General features: G+C 32.8%; 1 protein-coding gene across 1 annotated transcript in view; it reads left to right on the forward strand.

Moving 5' to 3' along the window:
* Positions 1–3372: 3372 nt before the first annotated feature.
* Positions 3373–23930, forward strand: part of LOC114344856 (synaptogyrin) — a 108144-nt gene continuing 87586 nt past the window's right edge. The window contains exon 1 of the mRNA XM_050649822.1: positions 3373–3540. Coding sequence (XP_050505779.1) covers positions 3439–3540 — 102 coding nt within the window. The 5' untranslated portion in view covers positions 3373–3438. The remainder of the gene's footprint in view (positions 3541–23930) is intronic.

Below are 23930 nucleotides of genomic sequence, written 5' to 3' on the forward strand. Positions count from 1 at the left end.
ATGTGCTTTTGTCCACTCATATGGTAAATCATGACCTTTATAGAATAAGGTGAAAACATACGCAAGTAATTCTCGTAATACTTGTGGGCTGTGTTTTAGTAATTCGTTCGGTATTCCTTGTGGTCCGCATGACTTTCGATTTTTTAGAGTTCGTATTGCATTCTCGACTTCCTGTACTGTTATTTCATCGTCTTCATCGTATTCTACTTCATATGTTGTTGTACTGATGTTCGTGAATTGCGGTCTTGTTTCAGTCAAAAGTTGCGAGTAATGTTCGATCCAAGATCTTTCTTCTATTAAATCTATTCTACTAGTCTCTTTTCTGTTTGTTCTCAGATTTTTTATCGTTTTCCATGCTTCTCTTGATCTTGTTGACCCTATATATTTGTTGAGCTCTTCGCATTTACTTTCCCAGGAATTATTTTTTGCTTTCGTTACTAGATTTTTTACTTCTCTGTTTGATCTTGCATACGTTCGTCTATCATCTGGGTCATTTGTTTGCAGCCATTTTTGATACGCTTGTTTCTTGTTATGTACTGCATTAGCAATGTCATCTGTCCACCACAATGGAGTATTCTTTTTGTTCCTTTCCACTGTGCCGAGCGCTTCATAAGCTGCTTCATTGATTTTATTTAATATCTCGTTATAGGTATTCTGGGCTGAGGATTAAGTCAGGTTCGACAATTTTTGGCTAAGCCGCAGCTTATATAAAAATGATGTTGAGTCGTTTTGCAGTGCATCAATATTGTATTTACGTAGATCCGTCTCGAGTGATTTTGATTGAGCTGGTTGGTTGTCATTTTGATGTAGTAGTCGCGGTCGATATTGTAGAAAACATTTTGATCTTACCATATAGTGGTCAGTTCCACACTCCGGTCCTCTTAATACTCTTACGTCTTCAACTTGTATGTGTGTTTCTTGTTTGGTGATAACATAATCTATAATTGACTTGGTATTTCTCGTTGGTTGGACCCAGGTATACTTATGTATGTTTTTATGTTGGTAGAATCCGTTTAGAATTTTCAGAGAGTGCTGTTCGCAGAATTCGATTAAATGTTCCCCATTTTCATTTGTTTTAGCATCACCATATTTTCCCACAACTTTGTCATTTATTTTTTTTTCCTGTCCAAGTCAGGAACAGGAATTTTCCTGTTTGTCACCTTCTTAGCCTGACTAGAGAAATTAAAATATGTTGTTATTACTGACTGAACACGTTCTGCAAAAATTGACATAGCACCTTCTTTGCCTGTACCAAAGCCTGTAGACCCTTACCCTTCACTTGTTTCGTCCAAATTGCTGTTTCTTCTTATTATAGGTACATTTTATTTTCTTACGCTCGGTTTCATAATCAGTTAAAGTGGACTTTAAATCTTAAGTTGGTACCTTTATCAATGCAATTCATATGGGTAAATGTCAACTTTAGAGCAACGGCGTAACCAGGATGATCCTAAGTGGGGGGATTACAACTTCAAACGGGTTTGATTTGTCAGCATCACATAATGGTGTGAAGCGTATACGCTGTGAGCTCGTACGTAGAGGGGATATTTATAAATTCTCGAGCGACAGTAGTGACAAGTCTGTAAACGTTTACCGGAAATTTGACATAAATGTCAAAGTGATTAATTTAAAATTCAAATTAAAAACATTAATTATAAAAAATATTAGTTGGTCAAAGCTGTGGTATATATTTTTACCTTAAATATACTATATACCATATATAGTACCTAAATATACTATATACTATTACCATATAAATATACTTACGTTTTAAATACTGAATTTACGTTTTTTTAATGTTCCGTAATATGTAATTATAAATTCTTAGCGCCATCTACACGATAATTGTGAAAGTATCCGAAGTAAGAAATTAATATTTCATCAATAGAACGTCAAATTGATTAGCAAAATCTTAAAAAAAATCTATTACAATTTAATTACTTTTAGCGTTGTAAATATTAAGCGATAACAATTAAATAATAAATTTAAAAATTACCGGTGAAAGTTGAATTAGTAATCCGCCAGGAGCGACACCAGCGAAGCTCACAGCGGCTCGTACGTAGAGGGGATATTTTTAAATTCGCGAGCGCCAGTAGTGACAAGTCTGTAAACGTTTACCGGAAATTTGACATAAATGTCAAAGTGATTAATTTAAAATTAAAATTAAAAACATTAATTATAAAAAATATTAGTTGGTCAAAGCTGTGGTATATATTTTTACCTTAAATATAGTTACGTTTTAAATACTGAATTTAACTTTTTTTATGTTCCGTAATATGTAATTATAAATTAATCTATTAATCTTAGCGCCATCTACTCGATAATTGTGAAAGTAAAGTAAATTTTTACCTTAAATATACTTACGTTTTAAATACTGAATTTACGTTTTTTAATGTTCCGTAATATGTAATTATAAATTAATAGCGCCATCTACACGATAATTGTGAAAGTATCCGAAGTAAGAAATTAATATTTCATCAATAGAACGTCAAAATGATTAGCAAAATCTTAAAAAAATTTATTACAATTTAATTACTTTTTAGCGTTGTAAATATTAAGCGAAAACAATTAAATAATAAATTTAAAAATTACCGGTAAAAGTTGATTAGTAGTCCGCTAGGAGCGACACCGGCGAAGCTCAGAGCGTATACGCTCTGAGCTTCGCTGGTGTCGCTCCTAGCGGTTACTAATTCAACTTTTACCGGTAATTTTTAAATTTATTATTTAATTGTTATCGCTTAATATTTACAACGCAAAAAAGTAATTAAATTGTAATCGATTTTTTTAAGATTTTTCTAATCATTTTGACGTTCTATTGATAAAATATCAATTTCTTACTTCGGATACTTTGACAATAATCGTGTAGATGGCGCTAAGAGTATAATAGATTATTTATAATTAGATATTACGGAACATTAAAAACACTTAAATTCAGTATTTAAAACGTAAGTATATTTAAGGTAAAAATATATACCACAGCTTTGACCAACTAATATTGTTTATAATTAATGTTTTTAATTTTAATTTTAAATTAATCACTTTGACATTTATGTCAAATTTCCGGTAAACGTTTACAAACTTGTCACTGCTGGCGTTCGCGAATTTGTAAATATCCCCTCTACGTACGATCTCGACACCGAATAGAGCTCAAAGTACATACCAATGGGGGGGTTATAACCCCCAAAACCACCCCCTGGTTACGCCTATGCTTTAAAGTGAACTTTAGTTAATGTTGACTTATTTAAGTTGATTATGAAACCGGGAGTAAGAAGATAAAATGTTTAGTGAAAGTTGCTCTAAAAGTATGCAACCAAACAAACATTCATATGCTTGGAAAGCATTTATATTTGCATTCTATGTTCCTTGTTCCATGTCACTGTCACTTCGTCTTTATCCGAGTAAGCGCATTAGCAGAATTCAAAAGTAAGGGATAATCAAAACATGGAGGCTGCTGGTGCGTACGGTGGTGGAAAAGCCGGGGGAACCTTTGATCCGATTTCGTTTGTGCAAAGACCGCAAGTTATACTTCGAGCAGTATGTTGGGTAAGTGATTTTCCTAATGAATTTTCCTCTATTTCCCATTATTCGATATAATGTAAAGACAAATGCACTTCAATCAATATAATATGGGGTGAATCTTGGTGGGGGGTGTGTCAGATGTTATTGATTACTTAAATTTGAAATGGGTCACCCCCAAAAAGTATAAAAATATTGTATTTTTGCACACGGGGACACCTGAGATTTATTGGTAGATAGCTGAAATCGATGCAAACCAAAATATTCTGCTATTTAGTTCTTAAATACATTGCAAAAACCATTTGCACCCTTGGTCATTCTTATTTTAGTCTTACTGTTTTCTCGCATTTATTTTAAAAATAAATACACAAAAAACTAGAAAGGAATATTTAGAGATATATTTATCTTCTGCAAATATTTGTTTATTTCCAGTTTCATATCTTTTCAACAGGATGGAATGTAAATACCAATCTAATACAAAGAAATTCAATATTTTTAAATACATAAAACATACATGTTACTCCAGATCATATCGTGTATTATTTTTAAGCCTATTGTATTTTTACATTACATATTAAATAAATATTAGATTAAATTAATTAAATATTTAATGGTGAAGAATGTATTATCCCAGGTTATCCTAATTGTCTGCTGGCTGGATTTATGGCTGCAGTTTGCAGTTATTGGCTACAAACAAAATCTATCTATTCTTCATCTTTTGATTATATATTGTATTTTAAAATGGTTCTATTTCTATCATATATCCCTCCCAAGTTGTTAAGTCAATGTTTTATTCTGATCTTTGTGGTTTGACATGGTAATTGAGTCTTCTTCTTTTTGTATAGAAATGACTATGCTGTTTTTTCAATGTGCCTCTAGTAAGTTGTTGTTTTATCGTTCTTGTGGTCTTCCCACTGATCATCTTCCTATTGGGGAACCGTCTCTTGCTGTCCTTACTACTCTATTTGTTGTCATTCGGCTTATGTGGTCATTCCATTCTATTCTTCTGTTTCTTACCCAGTTATTAATGTTATCCACCTTGCATCTCCATTGTATCTCTAGCTATGTCCCATAGAGCCTTACCATCAATTTTTTAAGGGTTTTCAGCTCTGCTGTTTCGAGCAATCTTTTTGTCCTCTCTGTGTCAGCTCGTGTTTCTGCCGCGTATGTCATTATTGGTCTGATAACTGTTTTGTAAATTCTGCCTTTCATTTCTTTTTCAATATTTTTATTTCTCCATATTGTGCCATTCAGGCAACCTGCGGCTGTTTGCTTTATTCACTTGACCTTCCACTTTAGTCAAGGAAATGAAACTGAAAAAATGGCAAAACCTCGCAATTTTTTCGTCCAGCATCGATTTGTACAAAAATTTGGGATTAGGCTCATTACACCCTCTAGTTCATTTTCTATATTGAGCCGTTGTATGCTTTTGGTTTTTTAAGGCTGAAAACTACCTCTAATTGTAAAAAATTATAAAATAACATTTCGAACTTTAATATTGTCAACATTTGGTTCTTATTAGTTACATAATGATTGTTTTATGTTTTAAGATATACTATCATAATATTTCAACCCTTAAAACCACCTTTGTTGGAGCTATATATAAAAAATTTACTTATCCTAAAAGAATAATTTCGGCTTGCATCGATTTACATAAAAATTTGGGATTAGGATCATGTCACCCTGTACTTCATATTCTATATCATGCTTAAGGGTGATCAACGCCCCCTGTGTAACCCCTTTTTGTCAAAAATTATACAAAAACATTGTAAACTTTAATATGGGTAAAATTTGGTTTTGATTGGTTAAATAATGATTGTTTTATACTTTAGGATATAATATCATAATATTTCAACCCTTAAAAACCACCCTTAATAACATTACAATTTTTATAAGCAGATACTTTAATAGATCTATACAGAAAAAAAAGTAGAATTAAAGAATTACAAAAACATTTATTTACACAAAAATACGAATTTACAAATATGTACAAACACAAATAGTTTTTTAGTCATCTTCCAGTATACGAACCGGTTCTGTGGTATTATACATACATTGAAAATTATCCATAAGGGAGCGTTCAATTATTACATAACGCGATTTTTGACCCTACCGTACGTAACGCACTGTAATGGGCGTTTCGTTACGTAATACTTGTCGGTCCCTAAGCGGACTATTCGAATTTTTCGAAAAAAAAAATTATTTTATAAACATAGCTCCTTTATTTTTGGCCATAAAAATTTAAAAAAAAAATATTTTGTAGGATTTTTGAAGCGTTATAATACCGTGTAAAATAAATTCCGTAAGATCCCTTAGTTTTTAATTGGGGTGGGTTTAAAAGGCTCGAATAAGGGGGTGTTTGCTCGTAAATAGAGGTCTTAAACAACTATATCTCGCTAACTGTTCACTGAAATGAAAATCTATGTACAAGGAAATTTTAATTATTAAAAAAGCTATAATTTAGTAGTCCATTATTTTTAGGTGAAGACGAATTTTTAATTAGGAGGGTAGTTAGGGGGTTGTTTTCACTGATTTTTTCATAGAGAAAAGTAGGTACCGACCTTTTTTTGATCATGTCGCTTAGTTTTCAGGCTAGAAACTTTTTATTATTTTTTGAAAGGTCTAACTGTATACTTAAAAAAAGATTATTTAAGTTTTCCTCGAAAAATGCAAAGTTTTTCCATTATTTGGTTTTGAATATTTCAAATTATGCATTTGACGAAAAACATGACGCTTACTTTTAACATGCCGTATCTCGGTTTATATTGGTCTTAAAGATATTACAGAAAAAAATTTGGTTTGTGTTACTAAAAGATACAATTTTGATATCTACAGTTTTTTTGATTAAATGCATGTTTTTCGAGGTATTCTCAAAAACCCTCTAAAAAAGTGGATTTTTTCGTCGAAAAACTGATACTTTCAAGCGCGAATAACTCGAAAAATATTAGTTTGACCGTTGATTGAGGTATTGTAATACATCAATCAACGGTTTTACGAAGAGAATGTAAAAAACATTTTTTTCTTAGAATTACTTTTTACATCGATTTACATGGTTAAAATGTAATAAAAAATTTCCACCTTCGAGATGGGGTGGCAACCACCCCCAAGGTTTTAGCGTACAGCGGCATGATATAGAAAATGATCCTTGGACTATTCCCTACCTTCTGTGAAAATTTCAAGTAAATCCATGCTGGACGAAAAAATTCCGAGCCAAAAAAATGCGCCAAAATGCTTCATTTCCTCGACTACTTCTGTTTTCGAGCCTTCCTTAGCTAGATAGTGTGATGCGTAGATATTTAAACTCCATCACTTGTTCTATTATCTGACCTTCCAGCTCCAATTTACATCTTATTGGATTTGCTGTTAGTACCATGCATTTTGTCTTTTTTGGGGAAATTAACATGTTAAATTTTCTGGTGGATATGTTAAATTGGTGCAGCATACATTGTAAATCATCTTCACTTTGAGAGATTAGTATTGCATCGTCTGCATAGCATATTATTTTAAGTTGTTTTTCTCCCATTTGGTAGGCTTTTTTAGTTCTCACTTTTTTTATTATTTCGTCCATGATCAAAACATTAAAGGAGTCAAGGAATCCCCTTGTGTTATCCTATTGCCAGCTTCATTTGGGTCAGTTAGATCATCTTCCACTTTTACTTTTATTGTGTTGTTCTGGTAGATGTCCTAGAGGTACCTCTCTTAAGTAGGTATAACAAATGGGTAACATCCTTTAATTTGACCCTGTCAAATGCTTTCTTAAGGTTCACGAAACATAAATATGCCGGTTTGTTGTATTAGTCCTGGATCACGCGTACCAAAAAAAACTTGATTAATAGCAAGCTGAAAATTTGTTAACCCGGGAGTAGTCGTGTTCACTTCTGTAACGTGAATAGTCGCGTGTTAGATTTCATCTCACAATACGAATCTAAATACGAATTTACAACAAATTTTTATTTTATAGTATTTTTATTTACTTGCTATGTTGGAAATATTATTTCTAACAATTATTAAAGCTAATTGGCTCTCCCCAAAGCCATAATTCCACAAAAAGAAGAAGAAAAAAAAATACCTAAGCATTACTACACCCTTCTTCAAGGCACCTACGAAATTTTTTCAAAATTGCAAAATTTTTCATCAAGTTATCGCGAAAAAGGATAAAATGTGAGATTCTATCTAACGGCGCGACTACTCTCGTGTTAATAACTTAACGGTGTCTAGTCAGACAAACTTTAATCGTAATCTGACGTTCCAAATTTTTAACCTGTTCCACAATTAAAACTTCCCCTGTTCCAGTATAACGTTTACGTTTTCCCAGTGTAGATTTTGGTCTAGTCCCTTTCATTTCACGCTTTTATCTTAACTGATTAGATCCTAGAGTCCCTATCGGCGTTGTTTTTCTTAGAAACACATATGTGCTATCGATAGAGTCGAACATTAGACTTTAATAGCTTTCTGGTGAATGATATGGGCCTTGCATCCCATAACTCGTCTTAAGTATTAGGAAGCTCTCAGACCAAATGCAACACATACAATAAAATTCATACGTAAAATGTTGCACAGTTCATAATAGCGTACATCTGTTTATACTCAACAGAGATAACGTCCCATAACACATTTTATCATTATGTAGAATACAGGAGCGTGCCAATTTTTGAACTTCCGAATATCAATCAGTATTTGAAAAATGTCTTCAAGCGAAAAAGATGTTATTGTAGCTTGGCAATTTTTAAGAAGATATCAGAGAAAAGAAAGAAAAATGCGTCGATGACGCACCCACTGAATGCATTTAACATTATTCATAGTCCAGCAATTGTTTTACATGAACAGACATGAACATTTTTGCTAGGAGTGTTCTTTTTTTTTGATAAAATTACTTACTTTTTGAGTTATTTGCAAGAAACCGTATAAAAATGTGTTTTTTTTTTTTAATGAACATATTTACTCTCAAAAACTCGAAAAGTTTTAACTTAGTGAAAAAATGCTATAGAACAAAAATTGCTTAAAATTACGTAGTTTATCCATTTCCGGCCTTATTTTGAACGTATAATTTTCACCCTCGGGAAGGGATGAAACTCGCCCCACATGCTACCTACTTACATATGTCTATGCCAGATTTTCATGTTATTTTAAAGGGTTCTTTACAAATTTATAGGTTTTGCAATATTTTACCGTCAGCATTAACTTTAAAAATATCACAAATTTTTATTTATATAAAAATTGTTTTTTTTTTATATTATTAAAGAAAGAAATATGAACATAAACATGGAGAAAACAAAGATAATGGTCATGGGAAATGAGGATAAACAAGTAAATATAGAGATAAATAACCAGAAATTAGAACAAGTAACAACATATAAATACCTGGGTGTGAAAATATAAAATGGAGGAAGATCAGAAGAAGAAGAAGTCAACGAAAGGATAACCATGCCGTTCAGAATCTACTACAGCTTAAACAGAGCATTCATTGGAAAAAAGGAGTAAGCAGCAGGATGAGGCAAGGATGAGGCAAGATGAGGACAATGATAGAGGTATATAAAACGATATTCAGGCCAATCCTTACCTATGGTAATGACAGCTGGATGCTAACACAATCATCGAAAAGTAGAATAAACTCAATGGACATGAAGTACCCAAGAAAAGTAAAAGGAATTACAAGACGCGATAGAATAAGAAACAGCATTGTAAGAGAAGAACACAACTGGGACTGAAGCGAAGCGAAGGGCTAAGAATAAACAAGAGTGGAGACGATTTGTATGTGATATAGATACATGAAATGTATTTTTTAAACACCTTGCACCGTTAAGTAGAAAGATTTAGATTATGTTATTATGAACATATAAAATTATTTACTACTTGGACTAAAGAAAAACGGGATCTGTGTAACAATTTAATAAATTTAAATTATACTAAAAAATAACATGTTTTTTTTCTCTGATTCTGGCCTTGATTTAGAACTAGAACCTTTAGCCACGTAATTGGATAACTTATCACTAACTCAGATGTAATGTGTAGTGTGTGTGTTGAGTAAGTGTCTTGTTACTTTGCTAAGTCGATGTCATTGTCTTTGCAAAGAGACGCTAATTGTATCCGAACGTCTGCGGTCGAACATAGTTAGAATCTCTAAAAAAATGATTTGTCAAAAAACTGTAAATAGGTATTAATCTGTAAACATTAGATAGATAAGTCAACAAGCACGTTTATCCTTTTAAGACTTTTTTACGTTTATTTTGTAAGTAAACAAATCATTGTAAAAAATTGAATTAAATAAACGTATTATTATCTCAAAACTTAAATAAATTTATCCTATTATCCCTAATTATATTCTACGCCCTAATTCCAAACACACACATTTGCACATCTGGGCACTCTTTACTGCCCTTTTCTTGAGAATCCGATCGCCGTTGCATCGGAATTCTAGGAATTTTAGTTTAAGTGCATTCAAGGGATGCCTGTTAACCGTTGAAACATATTAGACCAGACTGTGTCATCGTCCCCGTGAGGTAAATTATTCCGATTCGTTTTTTTGTACAAATCTACTCAAAAACAAGTCCTTATAACAAATCCACAGGGTGGCGGGAAGTGGCGCGGTCGGAAAATTGTTTAAATAATTTTTTAAAACAAATTCAAAAAATCAATTTTTTCACTTCGTAGGTATAATTTTTTTAGACTCTTTGGTTCATTATAAGCAAAAAAGGTCGGTTGTATTTTTCTCTAAGATTGATTGTTGTCGAGTTATACGCGATTTAAAAGTTAAAAAACGAGAGAAAATGGCCATTTTTAAGGCTTAATAACTCGGTTAATAGTACATTGTGTACCTAGTAGGAAAAGCTTAACATTCCCGGACGATGTAAAGATTGCTGTCGAGGCGCAAGCCGAGACAAGGGAATACAGAGTCCGGGAATGTTGCTTTTCCTGCAAGGTATACATACTATTTGTTCGAAAATCTAACATTTAAATTATATTAAAATAAATATGTTAAAATTTTCAAATAGACATATTCTGACTCAAATATTCGTGATGCCACCAAGTACATGTTTTGTAACTATAGAAACAAAAATATTGAATTGTCAAATTTGACGTATTTGCTTATTTTTGACAGTACTTATAATAAATTTGTTCTGAATCTGCTCTAAGGAAAAAATATTTTTCTATGGATGTTATACAATGTGCAACTTCTCTCACTACTTACATACATTCAAAACGAACAATTTCTCATGCAGTGAGAAAAGTCGGCCATTGCAGTGGGAAATATTTTTTCTCACGGGTTCTCGTACGGTTTTCCATATCGTCGTCTTAATACTATAACTTGATAACACGAAATTAGTAGTTTTGAGATAAATGAGTTTAAAGATTTTAAAGATATTTGTGCTGCTACCATGATGTTGGTAAATACGGAATTCCCTCTGCGGCTCTCAAATACTGTTCCTTAACTTTTTGGCAACTGATCTATTTAGGAATACGGTGCAAATTTGTTTTCCAATATGGAAAAAACCATGAAAAATTAAAGTTATCAACTTTTAGCACTACCATAATGTTAACATTTGGTAATGTCGCATGTTGTGTCAAGTTGCATATAAGTGAACTTTTTAACACAACTAATATTTTATACATTATTTTGTTGAAAATTAGCCCCCTGCCATGGGGGTTACCAGATCTGCTAACAATTCTTGCATTAAAATGAACCGAATAAACAGATAGCATTTTGTGGATGCTATGATTATGTGGTAAGCTCAATGGTTTCAGAAAAAACATGTGCTACAACTAGATAACTCGAGTTATCTAGTTATAGCATTCAGTGTATGTCGTATTCACGATTATTTCGATTAAATAATAGCTTGATAACTTATCTTTGTCAACTTTTAGCACTGAATGTTAGGGGCATTTGAGTTTTATCAACTTTCGTCAATCATAAATAAATACTTAACCCGTTTGGAGCGAGCTATCAAGTTTTTACACAATATGGAGGCAAATAAAATACATCTTGTGAACTAGTTATCTCAAAAACATCAATTTTGGAGTTATTAAGTTATAGTACTAAGGCGACGATATATGATCGCCGTTTCCATGGTAACATGCACAATACAAGCACAATTTAATATTGTCAAATAAAGTGTGTTGGAGCAAAACTTACCAGGAATTACCTTTCAAAACTGTTCGAAAATAACTGTTAATTAAAATTTTAAATAAATAAGGTAAGTATATAAATTTTAAGAATATTAAATAACTACATGTATATGTATTTTATTTCAATTTATGTATATAATATACGTAAAAGCACCTAAATTATTCAATTTTGAAGTTTAAACTCATGACGTCATGACACAACCGCATCCATAGAAAAAGTACAGTATACAACACATGAGAAAATGACATATTTCTCCCTGTTGTACAATATACTATTCCCTATGTATAGTAAGGAATAGCTATTTGTATAACAAGGGAGGAAAGTGCTACTTTTCCTCCCGAGAATGAAGTTTACTGCCCGACGCGTAGCGGAGGGCAATAATCATTCAAGGGAAGAAAAGGCACTTTACTCCCATGTTATACATATGGTTTTTTCACCTTCCTCAATGTACAAGTCATTTTTTCATTTTTACTTAATTTATTTATGGAACTAACCAACAAAATTTATTAAAACTAAAACTAACAAGTAGGTACAATATAACTGTCAACTGTCAAATATAAGTCAAATTATTAATGTAAACATTGTTAAATCAAAATAACAATTTACTGTTTTTTACCATTCTGTAAACTACTGGGTGTTTTATAAATAAACGTTAAAATGTATAGATACTTAAGTAATAAAAAAAGATATTGCACAGGGCGTCAATAAGTTATATTTCATGAATGAAATACTATGACGTCACTTTTACTTTTCCTCCCTAGGGAGGAAAAGTACAACTTTGCTCCCTACAATCAGGTCCGGAAAAGTATACTTTCGGTAGAGGTGGGTGGAAAATAACATTTCCGTACAGTTATTTTTCATTTCCAGGCAATGGCTAAGTATAAGGAAATATCGAACGTTTCTTTCAAAAATATCTAAATTTCTGACCGATTTTCGGAAAAAATTATTACTATGAAAGTTAGAAAGTGAAAAAATAAAAGTTTAAAGTCCCCCTACATGATCCTGAAAAAATTTGTGTCATTAATTTATTACTAAGTTGTTATTTTTAATTATTAACAATGAGCGCTGAAAGCGTATTTAGGCGGCTGTCAATGTGAGTGCAAAAGAGATGCACCATTCCGGCAGTCCAATGGTGAATCTTACTCGCACCCACATTGATGGCCGCCTCAATACGCTGTTAGCGCTCATTGTTAATAATTAAAAATAACAGCTTTTTAATACATTAATGTCACAAATTTCTTCAGGATCATGTAAGGGGGCTTTAAACTTTGATTTAGTCACTTTCTGACTTTCATAATAATAATTTTTAACAGAGTTAAAGCCTTGAAAATAACTATTTTCGCGTTTTTCAAATTTTAAATCGCGTATAACTCGACAAAAATTAATTCTAGAGAAAAATCATAAGAGATTTTTTTGCTCATAATGTCCCAAAGAATCTAAAAAAATTGGTACGAAGTGAAAAAATTGATTTTTTAAATTTGTTTAAAAAAATTGTTTAAACAATTATCCGACCGCGGCACCTCCCGGCACCGTGTATTTGTTATAAGGACCTTTATTTAAGTAAAAACGTTTGTGCAAAAAAAGACGGATCGAAATAATTTACCTAACGGGGGCGACGATATAGTCTGGACTATATGGGATGTTGCGTGTTACATATATCGATCGGATATCGCTTTTGGTATGCGAGCTTCCTTAGGTTCGCTAAGCCCTTTTACGAGTGGTAAGGAAATCTGTTCTTGAATATCTTTCACAGTTTCCCATAATTTTGATTGGTTAAAACCCCACCACAAACAAAGGACGCCAAAGGTTCATAAAAACCACAAATTCTCAAAATTCTGCATCATTTGTGAGTTGAGTTAATATAGTCATTATGTGAGATCAAGTTTGTTCGTGTATTGTGGGCCCCGCCGATTAGGCAGGTAAGAGTATTAATGATTGTTTATTGGTATGTACAATAATTGTACAATTGCGTTTTCTATTTTTTTAAAGGGTCCACCTTTCACCTTCCACCTATGCATTATGTTGTCCAGCTGCTATTTTATGAACACTGTTAAATACTATTATTCTTTCGACTGTGTCGTAAAGTTGAATTTCTTCATGACCATCTTCCACACCTTGAGAGCCTGCCGGCTTACAAAGGGCCATCCTACCCTCTAACAGATGTTTTAAGTAAGTCACTCATCTTTTACTTATTGAAGAAATTAGTAGAGACGCCTTTGTTATGTCCAGGGCAAGGACAATTTTGTGTTCTTTCGTGAAATAAGTTCAATGACCTAAAGTTTTCGCCTAGTTTGTGATAGTGACATTCTGAAAAGTAGGTCATACTTTTAGCTTAGTATGAAGTTGATGATTATCTTTTTATTTTTAAATGGGTGATCATTTAAACTATAAACATTTACATTATGTAGATATTTTTCTGAGTATTATTAGAGTGTTATTAAGTATTGTTAGATAGGTATAAATATAAACAAAGAGCTCTTTCTTTTTTTGTTGTAAGTGAACGGTAAAATTTCTAGTTTTTATTTAGAGTATGGATTTTTTATTTTTTCGAGTAACTACAGTTCATTTTTTTTTGAGTTAATAATTAATAGTTATATTCGTTCACTTACATTCCATTTTTTTAGTATTACTGTGTTGGTGAATACACCAATTTATATGCAGTGATTGTTATTATGTCGCCAACTTTTGTCTTATAGATTAACGGTTTAGGTATTTTTTGGTTTCTTAATTTTGTTGTTGGCGATCTTATACTGCGTATACACTGTACGTATTGTGTAAATATTGAGATTTCGTAGAGTATTTTAATAAATGTTACATTGAAACTTACGATGTCGTATTTTATTTAATTTTTTTTACAGCTCAAGATTAGTACATTGATGTCTTGTCGTAGCATTCTTGCTAATTTGTTATTGTTGTGTTATGTTTCGTTAATTATTGTTCCTTTGAGTATTTTTTGGTCAAAATACCTGGCGCCCTATATTTTCGTTTGAGTATTAAGTATTTCCGTTTCCTTAGAGTCCAAGTGTCAAACCAGCAGTTAATGTTATCTATTTACCTTTTGTCTATCTTCGTTTCATTAGCTCTATTCGCATACCATTGTTTATTCATTTAACACCTTTCATTGTAACAGAAGCCCAACACAAAGAACCATGCCCACATCTCTTCCGACTGAGCAACGTGGCCTTTGTTTCGTCAATGTAAACGATTGGACCTTTCCATCTTCGGTCATTCCTTATTCCATCCAAGGATAATATCGTCCTGATCCTTCTTCAGCCTTCATGACCTCGTGTCCATCTGATCGTTATACCAGTGTTCCCATATATCAAAGTTTGTCCGACTAGACACCCTTAAGTTATTAACAAATGTTCAGGTTGCTATTAATCAACTTTTTTTTGGTACATATGTGATCCAGGCCTATATTCCAATGATTTCTCTTGAACTTGCCTGATTATAAATATAGCGTCAGCACGTCAGTGCATGTCCTTCCAGATCTAAAACCTTGTTGTTCTTCAGCTAATGTTATAATTTCATTCAATTTGTTTATTATCACTTTGGTTGTTAATTTTAATTTGTCTGTTGTTTTAACATGTCTATGTAGACAAGGCGGAAACGGCGGGTTCGTTGGGAAAAATATTCCCATGAGATATTTTTGCATAATCACATTCGTGAGACATCCCAAAATAAGGTTCAAGAAGTCGCCCACGTGAAAAGTGGGCCAATTTTTTTTTAACAATTTTTTTTTAATCAAATTGCAAAAATCAATATTTTTGACCCGGACTAATTTTTTTTTGGGTTTTTTGGACCATTATGGATAAAAAAGGTCTCTTATAATTTTTCTCTAAAGTTGATCTTTTCCGAGTTATAAGCAATTTAAAATTTGAAAAACGCGAAAATGGCTATTTTTAAGAGTTAATAACTCGGTTAAAAATTATTATTATGAAAGTCAGAAAGTGACTAAATCAAAATTTAAAGTCTCCGCTACATGTTCCTGAAGAAATCTGTGACATTAATTTACTACTAAGCTGTTATTTTTAATTAATAACAATGAGCGGTTAGATCTTATTGACGCGGTTGTAAATGTGAGTGCGAGTAAGATGCACAATTGGACTGCTGGAATGGCTTCTCTCTCGCACTCAGCATTTACAGATGCCGCACACGTGCATGGCGCTTATTATTATTACTTAAAAATAACAGCTTAGTAATAAAATAATGACAAAATTTTTTTCAGGATCTTGTAGGGGGGGGCTTTAAGCTTTGATTTAGTCATATATTGACTTTCATAATAATAACTTTTAACCGAGTTATTAAGCCTTGAAAATCGCCATTTTTCGTTTTTTTCAATTTTAAATTGCTTATAAGTCGAAAACGATCAACTTTACAGAAAAATGATAAGAGATCTTTTTTGTCCAGAATGGTCCAAAAAATTAAAGAAAAAATTGTTCGGGCCAAAAATATTGATTTTTGCAATTTGATTAAAAAAAATTGTTAAAAAAAATTGGCAAACTTTTCGCGTGGGCGACTTCTTGAACCTTATTCTGGGATGTCTCACGAATGTGATTATGCAAAAAAATCTCATGGGAATATTTTTCCCTTCGAACCCGCCGTTTTCGCCTTGTCTAATGTGCAAAATTGTTGTATTGTTGTAAGTTGTGGTTAAATTGTTAATTTAAAATAATATTGTCTGGAATTATGTAATATCCTCTAAGTAAATAATTGATGTTTCAAATATTAAATACATTATGTCAAGGACTTAATGATAATGTATTTTGCTCATTCTTCTTCTGGCAACATAACCCTGGATGGGTCTTTGCCTGTCAGGCTACAATCTTCCATTCAGACCTCTCATGTATCCTTCACCTCCATTGTCTTACATTCATAGTTTTCAGGGCATCTTCCTCTTCGTCCAACCTTCTCGTTCTGGGCCTTTCTTTTTTCGTCTTCCTATCAGCTTCCATTGTGATATTTTCTTTGCTGTTTTTGTATCTTCTTATCTCTGGACATATCCCAGTCATGACAGTCTTAATTTTCACAAATCTTACAATACCGTACCCTTCATTCATTAATTTCGCCTTTTCTCCTGATTCTCCATGTACCGTCCTCCTCTTGCCTGCAGAGTTTAATACAATACGCCGAAATAACACGTTTCTTCTTTTCGTCAAGACAGGAATTTTATGCAATATTGTTTTTCTTTAGAATTTTTTCTGTCATCAAATTAGCGGGTGAAGTCGAGTTCGCTCCGCTTCGTTCAGGTATATTTTAGAAGGGTACGAATTGGCTCTCGCATGAATGCGGGTAGGCTCTCATATAATCGCGGAAACATTAGACATTGTTGCCAAATCGTGTAATATTTATACTGCTTAGGAAATTTACATAGTGATATAGACTTTTTATAGGAAAATTATACTTTTAGACAAATACTGTTAGAGTTTGTTTTAGTTCAACATTGGCATATGTGGCAATTTTAACACAAATTATCGGTGTCGGCCGGTATGCGCTCGACCGTTTTGCGCTCTTACCTGAAATCGGCCGGTTTGCGCTCTACACTCTAATACCCGAAAGTTAAGTTAGGACCGAAGGGTTAGGTCTTCCTCCTTTCCCATAGATATTTCTAGGAAGGTACCTGTTTCTAACAAAAAGAGAAAATTTGAAAGAAGTGACAACGCTGGGTGATATTTTCGACATGTTTAGGTACAATAAATTTTGTCTATGGGAGCCAATTCGGACTCTACCTTTTTTAGTTCAGGTAAAATTCTTACCATTGGGAGCGAACTCGACCCCGTCTAAATTAGCATATGTGGCTTTCGCACAGTTCAGAGTATTAGGAGGTGTTAATTTCCAATATTTGACCACTTTCCATTATAATTGAACTTTTAAAAAGCACTTCTGAAACAGTTTGAGGTTTCTTGTAATTATTGTTAAATGAATAGACACTACAGATTCGCACTTACCTTAACATAATTTGGTTCTTGCACAATTAGTGTATTATGTAGGAATTCTAACTTAGAATTTCTAAGGCAACTAGTGATGAGTAACAAATCCGTATATAGCTAATAGTACGTTCTTTAACGGTAAAATATTGCAAAACCTCTAAATTTTAAAGAACCGCTTGGATTGACATGAAATTTGGTATACACATAACTAACAAGTCAAAGAAAAAAAGTGATATTGTGCCGATATGTGCTTTTGCCCCGGGGGTGGTGTTCACCCCATGCTGGGGGTGAAAAAATATTCGTCCAAAGTAAGTCCGGAAATGGATAAACTGACTAATTTTAAGTAACTTTTGTTCTATAGAGTTTTTTCATTAAGTCAATACTTTTCGAGTTATTTGCCAGTGAATATGTTCATTTTTTCAACAAAATAACCACGCTTTTAGACGGTTTCTCGCAAATAACTCAAATAATAAGTATTTTGTCGAAAAAACATTGTTAGCAAAAATATAGCATGTAAAAATTAAAAAAAAAATGGTGTATATATCACGTCTATATACCTAGTAGAAGCAGAGTTATAGCTAATTAAAAATAGGTTCATATTCGTCAAATTCCAAATGGAATACTTTAACGTGAAATAACCAAAAATGACTAAAGGTGATTCATGGAAGATTATACAGAAAGCTAGAAAATGATATGGATGATACCCAATTTGGGTTCCGCAAAGGACTTGGAACAAGAGAGGCATTGTTTGCATTTAATGTCCTCTCTCAAAGATGCTTAGATATGAACCTGGATATTTATTCCTGTTTCATCGACTTCGAAAAAGCGTTCGACAGAGTCCGACATGAAAAACTAATAGGATTATTGAAAAACAGAGATATAGACAGACGAGACTTACGAATTATCATCAATCTGTATTGGATTCAAAAGGTCAATATAAAGATAGACGAACAAGAGTCCGAGAATATTGATATAAAGAGAGGGGTAAGACAGGGTTGTGTACTGTCGCCGCTACTGTTTAACGTGTACAGTGAAGCCATATTTCAGGAAGCGATAGCGGAACTAAGTGATGGAATCTCTATAAACGGAAGAACAGTAAATAACATAAGATTCGCTGATGACACCGTTATAATGGCACACACCCTTGAGTCGCTACAAGAATTGTTAAATAGAATTAACGATTATTGCATTCGATATGGACTCAAAATAAACAATTATTTTTTTCAAACAAGTATTTTTCATTGGCTATAACTCTGGTTCTATGAGGTCCAGGAACCTAACGCCTACACCATTTTTTTTTTACTTTTTTACAGGCTATATTTTTGCTAAGAACGTTTTTTTCGACAAAATTCTTGAGTTATTTGAGAAAAACTGTCTAAAAATGTAGTTATTTTATTGAAAAATGAGCATATTCACTCGCAAATAACTCGAATAGTGTTGTCCTGGCGAAAAAGCTCTATAGAACAAAAGTTACTTAAAATTAGTCAGTTTATCTATTTCTAGACTTATTTTGGACATATATTTTTTCACCCCCAATAGGGGATGAAAGTCACCCCCAGGACAAAAGCACACATCGGCACAATATCACTTTTTTTCTTTGACATGTAAGCTATGCGTATGCCAAATTTCATATCAATCCAAGCGGTTCTTTAAAATTTAGAGCAAAAACCGTGAAAGAATGTACTATAATGGATTTTGACAAGAGCTATGAGCTTGAAAATTTCACGTAAACTTGTGTACTAAATCGGCATGACTCATAGCTCTTGTCAAAATTCAATACCTATACCTAATATTACTTTGTACTAAGCTTTGTTTTTAAACCAAGAGGAGTAAACTAAAAAGACAAATTCACACCCAAGAAAGTCACCAGAAATATCACCAAATACATCTTCTTTTTTGGTTAATCATGTCGGCCTTCGACGGTAATCCATAAATATTATATTATACTAATACGTTGCTAAAGAGTTCTAAAAATAACTGTATTTTATATAATAGCAGACTAAAAAATCTACAAGTTAAAGGAATAACGCTGAAAATACAAAAAATCGCTGGTATAATTTAATTAACTAATGAAATGCCAATAGTGTCAACATTTTATAAATGTCATTAGTGTCAAAATTTGATAATGGTGGAGTAAACTTGCCTGAGGTTGGACCAATTAAAAACAAGCTTTACGGTGCGGGAAATTTGAATTACTCCTCTTGGTTTAAAAATAGACTAAAGGTTGTTCAAATGAAAAGATACTAAACGTCGTAACAACGTAACCGCAAACATATTTGCCTATGCCGCTATGGGATAACGTAGTGAGACATCCAGGGATGCAAATGTAGCCTTCGGCTTCGATTGGGACATGGCCGGGTACCCGCTTGCACATGAGAGAGAGAGAGAGAGAGAGAGAGAGAGAGAGAGAGATATGAGCGCCGTCCAATTGACGCGGCAGTTCTTGTGAGGTCATCATGGCGTTCACAATAGGTTTGTTCTAGCGTGTAGTTTTGTATGGTTTGACACCAGATTATTGTACTGCTTTACTGCGCATGTTCAATTCACAAACTGGTAACAAACTGTTTCTTGCTAGAACGCTTTTTTATCGGAGTAAATACCAACGTCAAATTGTTTGTTTTTATTTATAATTTTGAGGTTAGATTTGAAATACACTTTTCTTATAAGTATCCAAATTTTCCAGATTTATTCTAACTATTGGTTTAATGTTATAAACATAAATAATGGTAAGTAATATAAGGTTTGTTCTAGCATCAGTTTCAAACGGTTTGAAACCATCAGCGAATAGTCGACCAGCGCGAGTAGAGGGGATAGCACTGGTGACTGTATTATGTTCTCTCACTGACCAACTGTTTGCTGACGGTTTCTGACTAGTTTGACTGTTTGCTAGAACAAACCTAGTACTTTCATTTAAAATTTATAAACCTCAAACAAATAATTCCACTGCGCAAGTCACATACTGAAAATCCGCAAACTCTTTTGACCGTTTGAAGCTAATTTCCAAACCAAAATTTTCTTTGGTTAGAACGCTCGACTAGTAGTTTCAAACTCAAACTAGTAATTTGTGTGCTTGAACGCCATCAAACAAATGCGCATGCTTCTGATAGTTTCAAACCGTTTGAAACTGATGCTAGAACAAACCTATTGCAAAATTCTAGGATTGAGGAGAAGCTAGGTGGTATCAGGTTTATGACGGCGGAAGGTGTTAAACCGGCCGCTATTCTTCGCCGGATCGTGATCGTATATGGGGAAGACTGTGTGTCCGACATGTCAGTGAGAAAATGGTCTGCCTGTTTTCGTGCAGGCAGTGAGAGCTTGGTTGATGAACCGAGACCTGATTAGGCAAACACGGCTATCACGACTGATCTCATCGACAAAATGGATGTTGTGCGAAGTGATCAGCGTGTCACAATGCGAATGTTGGCGGTGAAGGTGGATGTCAGCGTTGGAACAGTATGGACAATTGTGCACGACAGGTTGCGTTACCGAAAGGTGGGTTCCGAAGCAGTTTGTCGACCAGCAAAGGAACGTCGAATGGAGCTACCACTCCTAGCTGCGAATGGAACATTTATATCGGTATCATGAAGACACCACTTTTCTGGAACCGGATCGTCACAATTGAAATGAGAAAAAACATTGCAAAGGGAAGCGCTTCAACTCGGAAGACGAACTGAAGGATGCTGCGAGGGACTTGGTCTCATCACGGCCACTTGAATTCTGGGGACAAGGAATCCTTCGGCTCGTTAATCAATGGTATATACAATACCAATGCCAATGGAGAATACTTTGAATAAATACTTTATTTAGAATTAGAATTAGAAATATGCTTTATTGTCATGAAAAATTGTACAATTTTATCGACAAAGCTTATAAAACGACAAGATAACAAAACAATAACAATACAATTATTTACTAAAATTACATAAATCGTCAATTAAATAAAAAAATATAATAATAATGAAGTAAACAGAAACAATCAATTGCAAAATTTAAAAATTTAAATAAATTAATAAGTTAAATTAATAAGTTAAAAAGTTAGGCTGTTGCATATGACACCCAAATATAGATAAAAAAACTACTTGTACAAAGGGTACTGTAATTTCTTAGTTATTGATTAAGAAATTCTTCTACTGAATAATATGGTCTTTCAGATAGAAAGGCTTTTGCCATTTTACGGAATTTAGAGAAAGATGTTGCAGATTTAAGTTCTAGAGGGAAATGGTTGTACAGTTTTTTTTGCGGAATATAATATAGATTTCTTTACTAACTCACTGGACGGGGTCGGTAAATAGACGTCAAAGGTAGAATTTCTCGTAAAATAGTCATGATTCGGTCTTGCTGGAAAGACATAATGTAGATGTTTACGAATTAAGCACACTTTATAAAATATATAAAGAAGGAAGAGTTAAAATCCTGTGATCTTTGAAGTAGCTTCTGCAATGTGTTATTCCTCTGAGGCCAAACAGATATCGTTTTGTTTTTTTTTGTAATTTGAAAATAACATCGGATTGGGCAACTGTACCATCCCAAACAGAAGACCATATCGAAGATGCGACTCGAACAACGAAAAATATGTTATTTTGGAAGATGCTAAATTGAGTTCCTTCGAAACAGATCTTATAGCATAGCAAGCTGAAGACAATTTCTTCCTTAACACTTCGATATGAAGAGACAATTTAAGGTTGCTGTCTAAAAAAATACCCATAAATTTTAACTAATCAACAGTACTGATCTGGCTGTTATTAAGAAGTAAGGGTTGAAGAGCTCCTTTATAAGATAATGCTACTGTTTTATTTACGTTAATCGAGAGTAGATCAGAAGTTATAGTAACATGAATAGTTGCAATATTTGAGTTGCTCCAAGTGATACTGGTATCATCATCAAAAAGAAAGATTTTTCCATCGATTTTTAAACTAGTGATGTCATTAATAAAGATAAGGAAAAGTAGAGGACCCAATACTGAACCTTGGGGTACTCTTCTTCTTCTTTCTCATAATCCTTAGTGCCCTTCAGGGCGTCGGATAAGTGGGGTACTCAACATACAATATTTTTGAGACTAGACACTGTATCATTTGCTCGAACCAGTTGTTTCCTAAGTATTTATACCCACAGTGGGACCTGTTCATTCGAACAACCTAGGTATAAACACGAATTAGTCAATTATTTCAGCAATGTAACACTGGAAATAAAAGAATCTTTAGTCTTTTTAAAGTTTAAGTGTTTTAAAGTGTTTTATATTTTTTATGGTGTAAAATCAAAAACAAGAGCTTCAGATATAATGTGATTCGAAAGTGAAATAGGAGCAGACCTAAATGGGGCCACCAAAATATTTGACTTCATTCCTGGACAAGCATATTTTATCAATATCTCAGCATTAATGACATATTATATCATACCATTATTTTGTCTATTTAAATTTTAAATGTTTCTAAACATATAAAATATACGGAAATCGCAATACTAGTAGCCATTTGGCAGAATTTCAACTTCACTGTGACACTTAAATATAACAAGAGACAGAAAAATAAAATGGGAAGATCTGAAAGTGTAACTTCTAAATATTTGCTTTTTATTCTTATTCTCATTCTAATCTGTAATTAGAATAGAATGGAACAATGCTCAGACTCTAATGTAAATAGTGGTACATTTTCATTACCTTTGTCTGTTACATCAAATTTAAGAAATCAGAGGCGGAGAAAATGGGATCAATATATAATATGTATTTGGGGTCTTAAAAATTCCAATTATTTTTATTGCTTAATGGATTATGGATTCTCAAAAATGTGAAATTTTAAAATCTATAGTAAATTCGTATTCTTAGCTTTATGAATAAGCGAGTATGATCTTTTTTGAGTTTTGAGTTATTGAGTTGAATGTTATTGATTAGAAGTAAGCATGACAGTATTGTTCCTGGTCGCTTGTAGGTTACCTTAAACCTAGTAACTGACTGGCCCGAAAAAAATATTTTCAGGAAATCGTAATAAAATTATATTAAAAACAAAAATATTTCAAAAACTTTTTTAACTTTACAAAGAAACCATATAATTCAGCTCAACCAGGTAACTTTTTCAAAGATCTTTTAAAATTAATTTTCAATCTACTCAACTATTTATTAAATTCAACAGATATTAACATAAATGAAAGATTTTTTCATCTATTATTATTTTTTCATATTTGCCTTTTTCCAATTTTTTTAGTAATATCTATCTCATAAAGTCTCATTGCTGTACAAATAATCATAACTTTATATTACTATAAATTTAATTTCATGTACAGTTACCTTTACATTTGACTTTAATTCTGAATTATTTAGGTATTAATGATTTTATTGTTTGACAATTTTAATATTAAAAATTTTAGCA

This window comes from Diabrotica virgifera, chromosome 1 (assembly GCF_917563875.1).
Source record: "Diabrotica virgifera virgifera chromosome 1, PGI_DIABVI_V3a".
Lineage (NCBI taxonomy): Eukaryota > Metazoa > Arthropoda > Insecta > Coleoptera > Chrysomelidae > Diabrotica > Diabrotica virgifera.